At 37.4% G+C, this 10,387-nt stretch overlaps 2 protein-coding genes across 5 annotated transcripts in view; one reads left to right on the top strand and one right to left on the bottom strand.

Annotated features, from left to right (window-relative positions):
- Positions 1 to 2,501: 2,501 nt before the first annotated feature.
- The window catches only part of HIBCH (3-hydroxyisobutyryl-CoA hydrolase), a 94,053-nt gene continuing 86,167 nt past the window's right edge, over positions 2,502 to 10,387 (bottom strand). The window contains exons 14-15 of one of the 4 annotated variants that reach the window (XR_010322268.1): positions 6,556 to 7,556; positions 2,502 to 2,862 (exon numbers count right to left, since the gene is read on the bottom strand). Coding sequence is in view for 3 of the 4 variants with exons in the window: in XM_010602719.3 (XP_010601021.1) it covers positions 7,441 to 7,556 (116 nt within the window). In the remaining variant the exon portion in view is untranslated. Of the gene's footprint in view, positions 2,863 to 5,269; positions 7,557 to 10,387 lie in introns of those variants that run through there. The other 3 variants (XM_010602719.3, XM_010602720.3, XM_010602723.3) reach the window with 3 other exon arrangements.
- On the top strand, positions 2,534 to 2,818 carry C6H2orf88 (chromosome 6 C2orf88 homolog). Its single transcript, XM_010602714.3, has one exon. It carries the CDS (start codon positions 2,534 to 2,536, stop codon positions 2,816 to 2,818), a length of 285 nt encoding a protein of 94 aa, XP_010601016.1.

Here is a 10,387-nt window from a genome sequence, read left to right as displayed (position 1 = left end):
TAACCCTTAAGCACTGGGCTGCTAACCAAAACCCTGGACAGCACCAAACAACAACATGCATGCCTTTGTGCCAAACAGCGGAGGTGAATAGCTGTGACAGAGACCATATGGCTCACAAACTAGCTCTTTAAGAAAAACGTAGTCAACCCCTACTCTAGGGTATGCTCCTGACTCCTAAGGTGTCACCTCTCTAGAACAGAGAATATCACTTTACATAACTAAGTACCTGAAGTGTTCAATGAGGTCTCTCCACTCTGGCTAGTCTGGAACTCTAAGGCCTTCCGGTATCACTGTTCAGCTCTAAGCCCCAGAGCAAGTCATCTTTTGCTAAATCTTGCATATCCTCATCCTGCACATGTACATCCTAGCCAAGTATCCTTGGTGAGTCTCCACGGCTCCCTTTTCTCTTGAACTGTCTATTAATTCCAGCTGCTTCAGCACCCCAAAATTCTGCCTCAGCTCAGCAGAACTGCTACTCTCAACAGAAACCTAGGATGATCAATTGTAGGGCTTAATACCATGTGTTTCCCTTGTACTCAGGAAGCACAGTCCTCTGTTGCCTGTTGTTCAATCCCTAGAAATATCTCTCCACATACATTATGTCTAGTTTTATAGTTTTGGGTGAGAACAAATCTGGTACTAGTTACTGTTATAGTCAGACAAAAGCTGCTCTTGCAAAATTAACGATTCTAGGTAACACAGATTATTCTATTCATGGCCTTTTATTTATCTGACACTCAGTGAGGTCTCTAATCTTTTTCAGGTTAAATATGTCCAGTTCCCTTAACTAATCCTCATTGTACAAAATAGATACTACATAAGTCATCATATGGTAGAGATGCACAACCCTGACAGTCCCCATCTTCAAGGAGCTCACACACATCCCTTCTTCCCCTTTTAAAAGACATCTCGAAATCTTCCTGGAACATGTAGCAGGGCCAAAACCACCAAAACCAGTGCTGTCAAGTCGATTCCGACTCATAGTGACCCTATAGGACAGAGTAGAACTGCCCCATAGAGTTTCCAAGGAGCGCCTGGCGGATTCAAACTGCTGACCCTTTGGTTAGCAGCTGTAGCACTTAACCACTACGCCACCAGGGTTTCCTGTAGCAGGGCATACAGGACTAAATTATAAGTAGAAAGCCAGCTCTCCTATGTCTATCCCCATATGATCCTTAGGAGGCAGGGTAGGGAACAGATGTAGTATTGAGAGAAATCGGGTAGAATTTATACAGGTCAGAAAAATGTATAACAGTAGGCCTGAACAAAGGTCACTTTTTATAGACTTCTTTAATTTTAAACTATTAAAAATAGAATTAAAATACATGCTAGTTTTTACTTAATATCAGTGTTTTCAGAAATAGTTATTTCTGAATTTTATTCATTTTTAGAGGTATTTCTTTGGTCCATAGGCTTTAAGACATATTCAGAGACCATTAAGACCTCATTCATTGCTTGTTCTCTCCTGTGGCCAAACCGCCCTCCAGTGAAGTTGTTTTGTCTTGTTTCCAGTCACCCTTAAATCCTGAGTTCATTCAGTGACAACATCCCAGCTGGGAAGCTGAGAAGGAACTTCACAAGCCTTGGAGCCTACTCACTGTCTAAACACCAAAAAGTGGCAATGAGATACTTAACATTAATTTGAGCTTTCCATATCATTTCACAGGGAATATCTAATTCAGAAGAAGTAGGTGGCTTTGCCATGTCTAGACTGCATTGTTTCGAATTTGCACCAGTGTAAGGATTATCATTCTTTGCCACTGCTTGAGTTGTAAACATTTGACCAGGGGAAAAGCCTTCCTCTGGTAGCAGCCAAAGATGAGTAGGCTCCTGAGATTTGGGTCAGGAGCAAATTTTCATATGCTTGTTTCCCCTGACAGTATGGATCAGAGGTCAGCAAACACTTTTTTGTAAAGGGCCAGATAGTAAATATTTTAGGCTTTGCGGGCCACATGGTCTCTGCTGAACTCAACTCTGATGTTTGTTGTAGTGTGAAAGCAGCCATAGACAATACGTAAATGCATGTGCATGGCTATGTTCTATTTACAAATTAAAAAAAAAAAAGCAGCTGGGATTTGGCCCATCGGCCATAGTTTGCTGACCCTTGGTATAGATAAATCTAAGCTATCAAACGTTTAACTGTTTTCAGTTTTATACCACTTTTTCAAGATCTTGAAAAGATATTTTCCTATCTTGTAAATTGCCATTTTTATTAAGTGATTGCCTTTTTTGATGAGATAAAGCTGTTTGTTGTTACTGCCTATCTCCTCCAAGTGCTATGGAGGACTATTTTTACATGCCACCTAATCATAGAATATTTTGCATTCTGTAACTTCAAAATGAAACAAAACCTCCCTTCTCTCGACAGATAAACACTACATGTGAAGAGTGGTGACGGGAACACTGATTCCCCAAGTGGCCCTAGAGAAGGAAAGCAATCAGTATCACGTGGACTTACCCTTCGTGTAGCCAAAGATGCTGTTGAAATAGTCTTTCTACTGCTTTCCTCCCCTCGGTCAAAACTCTTCATACCATGGGCTGCATGAAATCAAAGCAAACTTTCCCATTTCCTACCACACTTGAGAATGAGAAACGACACTCAAGTGAAGAAAACTTTATGCCAGAAGAGAGATTTCTACCAAGGATGCCTTCTCCAGTTGTCGAAGAGAACGTGAAGACGCCCCCAGAGCCCAGTGTTGTGGTCCTAGAATATGCACACCGTCTGTCCCAGGAAATCCTGAATGATGCCTTGCAGCAGTGGGCATGCAATAACATCAAATACTGTGATATCCCATACATTGAGAGCGAGGGGCCTTGATGGTAGGGTGATGACACTTTCTTAAACTGTGGTTATAGTTGGTGCTAGTTTTAAATATATGAAACAAAAGCAAAAATGGTGTGAATAAGTACAGATAACTCTATATGGATGTAAAAAAAAAAAAAAAAAGGCCTATGATAACTTCCCTGGTGTAGGAACACAAGACGAAACGTGTTTTAAGCAGTTTTACATTAATAACAGCATTTTCTACCTGCTTGATCCTGGATTTTAGTCACTTGAAGGACATCACAATAATCAGCTGCATGTCACACCACTTTCTTCTTGAGGCAGTAGCAACATCACCAAAGAAAATGCTTAAGAATAAAAAGTGCCCCAGGTTCCAAATGCTTAAGGCATAACTTTAAAATAACATATTTACACAAAAAAGCTAAAGATATGAAAAAGGTTTTTCTTGGAATGCCTTGGCAGGGCAACAGCACTCAAGCCATAATGATAATTAGTGGGTCTTGTTTCTTAAAATCATTTGTGTCAAGGATCCCCACTTTTTGACACAAAGGATCAAACATTAGAAGGCAAGTCAATGTATAGAAGAGGTCCAACTTAAACCCTGTCCTTAATGATATTTATTTTTGTAAGTGAAGAACTACCACCTTGAACCTCAGGGCCCTAACTCACCATCACTATTACTGGATGACTCAGACTTTGTGTCTTAAAAAGATACAATTTACAGAAGCCATGATATTACATAAATGTCTACTGCATTGAATTAAGAAGCTCAGTGATGTAACTATACAAGAAAACAAATATGGGTACCTTTTATAAATAGCAATCCAGTAAATCTTAAAATAACAAGTCTTGTCTGCAAGGCAGAAGGTAAAACATGGTCTCAGTGTTTAATGTGTATTAAACCAAACTGTCCCACAGAAGTAGACAGCTGGCCTACTGTGCACTCTTTCCTAATTTTTGTCGTCTGGTGTGGCAGTCACCATTCAAACCACTGTGGCACCAGATAATGCAGAGAGATTTGTGGTTGGATTGCAGAGCCAAAAAGACAGAGCGCATCCCCAGTGAAACAAAGCCAACACGTACTTTAAAGAGTATTCATGCATTTTCTAAATGGCAACACAATGTCCATACAGCATTTATAGCCATTACACTATAATTTTCATAAACTTACCTGTCTTTGAAGGTATTTGTTTTTTTAATTGTCAAAGCACGCCCCGCCCCCGCAGTCTTTTTTTTTTTAAAGGATTAAGTACTGTTCGAGAATTCAATGGTAACAGAAAATTAAGGGGTAGGAAGATACAACTTGTAGGAGAATTGGGACTGACTCTCTTTAAAACTACCTTTTCATCAAGATTTGCTACACATAGTTTAAGTGAAAAGGGAATTACTTAAGCCCATTTATGCTGGATCCTTTTATTAAAATACAACAGATCCTTGTCATCAGAAGACAGAAAAAGCCTTGAGACCTCCTTAGTAAGAGAAATATGCATTTGGTCTTGGAAGCAGGCAGAAAAGCTACCTCTAATGTTAACAATTGTACTTTGAAATCACAATCAAATATAGCGAATTCTCCAAATTACATGGGCAAAGAATTACTCTTTAAAGTGAGCAATGTGCCATCTTTCAGTTGCCTTTGGACACCCGATCATTTAACATGAATGTCACCTAGTTCCAGGATCTATACTTTCCTGTTGTACTTAAAGTCTTGCAACTTATATAACAGAAAAACCACCATGTGTGTTCATAGAAGGATCTGAAGTTGTAAGGCTAAAGGCAGAAAGTTTCACATAGGTCCTAAACATTTCCATCTCTGAAGAGAAATTTGGGTTTTTAAGGGTTTATACTAGTGACTCTGACAAAAGCCTAGATGTGTTTTTTACTCATTTTATATTTCACATCATTTGCTGTTTAAAAGCATTTAACTAGGTAAATAAAATAATACTATGGTGAGAAGACAAAGACATATAAAGCCACATATCACACTAAATTTTTCCGTCTACATAGACTAGTGGGCTTTGGCTACTTCTAAATATTTTAACTTCTGGTTCCTTCTCTGCTTTGGACCCCTATTTCCCAGGGGTAGAGCAGGGATGCTGCCAAATGCTTATCTAACTGTAAGTCTAATCTCTATCACCACGGCAGTAGTTTTGTCTGCCTCTGCAAAACAAGTTTCCAATGTTTTAAACTGAGAGAAAGGACAAGTAGCAATTTTCTTTCTTTACAGTATTGACATGTGCCCAACCACTGCATCTTTTCCCTCAGAGGCAGATAAGCCTCCACCAGCGCCAAACAGAACCACCAGGTGGCAACTGTGGAAGCAGCAGAGTATCAGAAGAAATGTGCTAATTCCTTATTTACAGAAACCCACCTGACACCACAGATGTGCTTCACTGATGCCTTTCCCGGTTAAACGTCTCTTATGTCTCTATATACCGTTCAGTTACATGCCTGTGATCCTAGAATTCTCTTAAGTTGCCTTATCCGTTCTTTGCAAACTACCTATGGCTATTAGCACTTAAAGCACAATTTAAAGGAACAAAAATGATTCCCATCTTCACCCCAGAGGAATAATTTGTGTCAAATTGCCTTATTAAAAATAGATGAATGAATGAAGTAGGATGATATTCATATATTCTACTCATTATCATTGATATTTTATGAGATGGGGCAACTTTGGTATTACATAGGTTTAGAAATCAAGTTGGGGCACTTTATAGTGTTAAGAAACAGTACTTTAGAAACAAAGTTCTAAAGAATATCATGTCCTCACACTGTATTTGTGTGACTATGTCTTCCTTGGAGCTGTGGGCACTGGCTCAAAAGCACTAAGAAACGGTACTTTAGAAACAAAGTTCTAAAGAATATCATGTCCTCACACTGTATTTGTGTGACTATGTCTTCCTTGGAGCTGTGGGCACTGGCTCAAAAGCACTAATTGCATCTTAGTTTGCAAAACTCAAGTTTTGTGAGCAAATTCTCTTCCCTGTATGACTTAGCTATGAAATGGTCTATTTTTTTCCAGATATTTTTGTGAAAACATTTTTTGTAACTGTACAATAAAATCCAGTTGCAATTAACTAGCTCTGAGTTCTTATTTCAAGTAAGCAAATGCTTTTCAACCTTCCATACTTTCAAATTTTTTAACAACATAAAAGATTTCACCATTTTCTTCATTCTTAAATATAAAAGTGAACAAAAGTTTATACAAATAATTTCTTGGGATCATTCAGGTCCAATTTAGGTGCTGTAAAAATATAAATGCAAACGTGTCCATCATCATGGCATCCTTATTCTAATCTGCTCTCTGAATCTTCTGGATGAAAAATGCTTCATTTCAAATCAAGAACTAAGAAATAGCAATACCTTTTGAACTACAATTTCTTCACCTATGAGCAGGGTGAAGAATAGTCTTTCATGTCCTTTGCAGTTCTGTTGCTTTATGTTCTTACAAACCTGAAGTTCTCTTATGTATTTAAAGTATTTTGGGATAAAGGAGAAACTATACCAAATTACAAAATAAATGATCAGCTGACCTTTAATTAAAAACTTATCCTTTAGCTATCTAAGGTTTTGGAGTCTAGAACACTTTATAGTACCCTGTGTACATTAAAAAACATATATTGTTTTGCCAGTACAAATTATTGAAGACATTTATATTTAAAACAAAAGTCTTATTTCCAGTTATTTTTTTCTTTTGATTTGAACCTTCTATAAGGACAATTATCATAACACAAACAAGTTTGATATAAATTGCAAAAAATACAGTGTACCTGTCTTACCCCACTGCCATTAAGCAGATTCCAACTCATAGCGACCCCACAGGGTTTCCAAGGCTGTAAATCGTTACAGAAGCAGGCTGCTACATCTTTCTCCAGTGAAGCCACTGGTGGTTTCATACCACTGACCTTTCGGTTGGCAGTCAATGCTTTAATCATCGTGCCAACCTGTTCCTGTCCTGTCTTAAAGATTGGCGTTTCTTAATCCTTCATTTGCCAAATTAGCAAAAACTGTAAATAAAAAGGAACAGTGTTTTCCTGTAGGGTGGGATTTTGATTAGGGAAGGGAGAAGCTCAGAATACCACTAAAGAGGTAACTTTATAAAAACTTTTTAAATGTAGAGAAAATTCCATGAAGTATTAACAAAGTATCCAAAAATTTTTCAGTTATTTTTTATAATCTACATGTAAGTTTATTTAATAAACATGTAAGCCACTGTTCAAAGCCAAAACACAAAAGTTCCCGTTTCAGTTAGATGTACTAATTTGAGAGAATCTCTAAAGGCCTTCAAATTTTCCTGTCTTCTAAAGCGGGTTGGCAAACTTTTTCTGAAAAGGGCCAGGTATTTTAGGTTTTGCGGGGCAACTACTCAACTCTGCCGCTGTAGTACAAAGGCAGCCGCAGGTAATGTGTAAACAAAAGGTAACAGCTATGTTCCAATAAAATGATTTATGGACACTGAAATTTGAATTCCACATAATTTTCATGTGGCATGGAATAAATCTTTTTTTTTTTCCTCAACCATTTAAAAATCTAGAAACCATTCTTAGCTTAAAAATTCTTAGCTTACAGGCTGTAAAAGAACAGGCCAGATTTGGCCCATGGGCCACAGTTTGCCATCCCTTGCTCCAAAATAACAGCTTAAAAGCATAGTCACCTCAAAATATCAGATCATTGCTTCCCAGAGATTTAAAGTAATTATTCACATCTTCATCAGTAACTTCTTTTAGATCAGCTGGTTTCCACTTCGGACTCTGGTCTTTATCTATTAAAACTGTCAAGACAGAGATGTTAACACATTTCTTCCTGGTATTACTAGATTTTAATTACTGAATTGACAGGAACTATATGTTTTGTTCTGTTACACCTAAGGTTGCTATGAGTTACAGCTGACTCAACAGCAACTAACAATAACCGTCTTGTATTTTTATTAGGCATAGTTTTCTATAGCACTTTTTTTTCTATAAATTTTAAATGTTTATACATGTATAATTTTTCTGTTAAAGTAAAACCCAAAGAATTTGGATTCTTGGATACAATATATTGATGATGACCAGTATGGATACTTTCTAATCTAAGCCTGATATCTCTAGCTTTAATAAAATTTACTGAGATAATCCAGTGACTTAAGCATCAAAAATCTTTTTTTTTTTTTCCTTCAAACAAAATAGTAAATGAAATCTCTATGATCTAAAGCAGCTAAAACCAGACTTGGTGTGGTTTAAGGGGAAGGCAGGAAAAGGTAACAGGCCCAGATCTGCCTTCTCAACCTCCTCCACATTGCCTTTGAGGGTGAGGGGAGAAATGAATCACTCAAGGTACAGGGAAGGGGGCTGTACGCCTAGTTAAAGGTGGCTACTGCAGTTCTGCTGAATCCTCTGGTACGGACAACAGCTCTAAATTAAAAACCCAGACCACCTTCAGGTTATCGTCAAACCCTCTCCCTCTCCTATTTCAATGTAGTCATCACTTCCTGCAGCCACAGCATCCCCTCAGGGTTATGAGGCAAGCTCTAACCTCTCCTAAAAAGGAGGGGGAATATCAGTTTCCTTGTTGTGATATTGGAGGAAACTGGGAGAGGGTATGCAGGATCTCTCGTATTTTACAACTGCATGTGAATCTACAATTACCTCAAAAAGTTTTTTGAATTATTTTGATTTTTTAAGAGGGAAGGGGCTGTAGTCGGTATGTTTGTGGTAGGGAATTTCATTCATACTTAAAATGTGCATAATTCTTGTGAAGAATGGAAATATTTAAACTCACAAACTCTACAGTGAACCCAAAAAAACCTAATTTAGCATAAAAGGCTGAATAGTTAAAGAAGCAGTCTGGGAACCAAAGAAGAAAGAAGGCTGCCTTGGGAGGTAGTATGTTCCCTATCACTGGGCATTTTCAAGGTTTGGCTGCCTAACTGTGGGCTTTCAATATCAGATCAGTGGTGATATTAAACACTGATGTTCTGATTCTTGCCAATTTGAAAGTTTTATCTTCCTCGGACAGGGTAAACAAAGAACAATCCTAGGACATTCTTTTTGCAAGAATCTCTTTCCCTTTCTGGTCAAACCTATCTACCACCTCCTTCAGATTCCACTGAAGGGCAAAAGAAAATATTAATCAAATCTGTTACTTTATTTTAAAGTAATATATATTCTTTACCTACAATAGATATAACTGAAGTTCCTGCCATATAGGCAACTAAGGTTTTTCAGACGGTCTCATGAGATACCCACTCAAATTCCATTTGGTAGCTCTCTAGCTCTGACATAATCCATTTTTATTCTAAAATCAGGAAGACATTGATTCTACATGTTAAAGAATTCTTAACATTTCCCTAATTTGATAATGTATTTTATCTAATTTGCTAACATTTTTTAATTTGCAAATTTAACAGCAAACATTTGATTATACAACACTAAACAGTTTTATCCAGAATAGATAATAACTTTCTGAATAAAGAGGCTATGCTGAAAGACGAGGAAATATACTCTCTCTTTATTGAAAAGTGGCTTGATAAAGCACCTGCTTTATGAATTAGGACTTGGATTGCTACTTTGATACTGGCTTCCACTTTTTTCCTTAAAATAACTGACAGTATAAATTAAAAGCAATGCTTCTCCTTTTTCAGTCTAGAATGGCTGTTATAACCTATAAAAATATATATACTGAACTCTAAATATTTTACTTTAGTAACAAAACCCAAGTAGCACACAGGCCCTCTTAAAATCTGAGGTCTAGGCTCTGATCCATACACAGCAAGAATTTGCAGGGAATAAATTAACAGGGAAATGCTTATTTTACTTGGTTTCAATAAAATATACAGCCATCTCCTCTGATTCAACTCCATGTGTCCTCTGAAAAGGTTTGAACTCAGTGCTTACTTCTGGTGATTCTATATCATGTAAGAAATTAAGAGAATTCTAAAACAGTGGTGACTGGTATTTCTCAAAGCTTAGAGCATAGAGAACATAACCCTTTTATTCAGGTAAAGCTTATATCAAGGGTCCACACTATATTAAAGTGATTAATGAAAATGTAAGAAAATTAGGTATGCAAAACACATGCAGAGGGGAACAACTCATACCACAGAAATAACAGCTATTATTTATAAGGGTAAGTGATTATAAATAAAAAGGAATTATTGCATTTTTGCTTTAAAAAAAGAATCAACCACTACACTTGCTGTTTCTAAATATGCTGACGTTGGAGATGGTAAGAAAAAACGGAGTGTATCAGTAATAACATTAGCAGATGGTAGTAACTGTGCTGTATGGTTTTTATACAGCAATGTTTAACTGCTCTGGTACAGGAAAGAACGGGGATGGTAGGGTTCAGCCACTGCTGGGATTTTGCCTGGCAGTACAAAAGAGGGAGGAAAGGCTGAGGGACTTGAGGGCTTTTTGTAAGGGAAATGAATGTTCAAAGGCTTCAGCAGCAAAATGAGTTTACAAGCTCATGCTGCACTTATCAGAGGCAGTCCATGTGACTACAGGAGCAGGATTACCTCTTACATGTAAATTAGGGAACGGTGGCCAGGTTATATGAATTTTTTTTTTAACACTATTAGTTTCAAAGACTGACCTCTCTTTATATCTCAACTGGTAATAG

This window comes from Loxodonta africana, chromosome 6, assembly GCF_030014295.1.
Source record: "Loxodonta africana isolate mLoxAfr1 chromosome 6, mLoxAfr1.hap2, whole genome shotgun sequence".
NCBI classification, from domain to species: domain Eukaryota; kingdom Metazoa; phylum Chordata; class Mammalia; order Proboscidea; family Elephantidae; genus Loxodonta; species Loxodonta africana.
The sequence above is the reverse complement of the archived record's forward strand: the minus strand, read 5'-3'. Positions and strand labels throughout refer to the sequence as shown.

Excerpts from the sequence above, each read along its gene's own strand:
- C6H2orf88 (XM_010602714.3), top strand. The coding sequence starts at position 2,534 with ATGGGCTGCATGAAATCAAAGCAAACTTTCCCATTTCCTACCACACTT.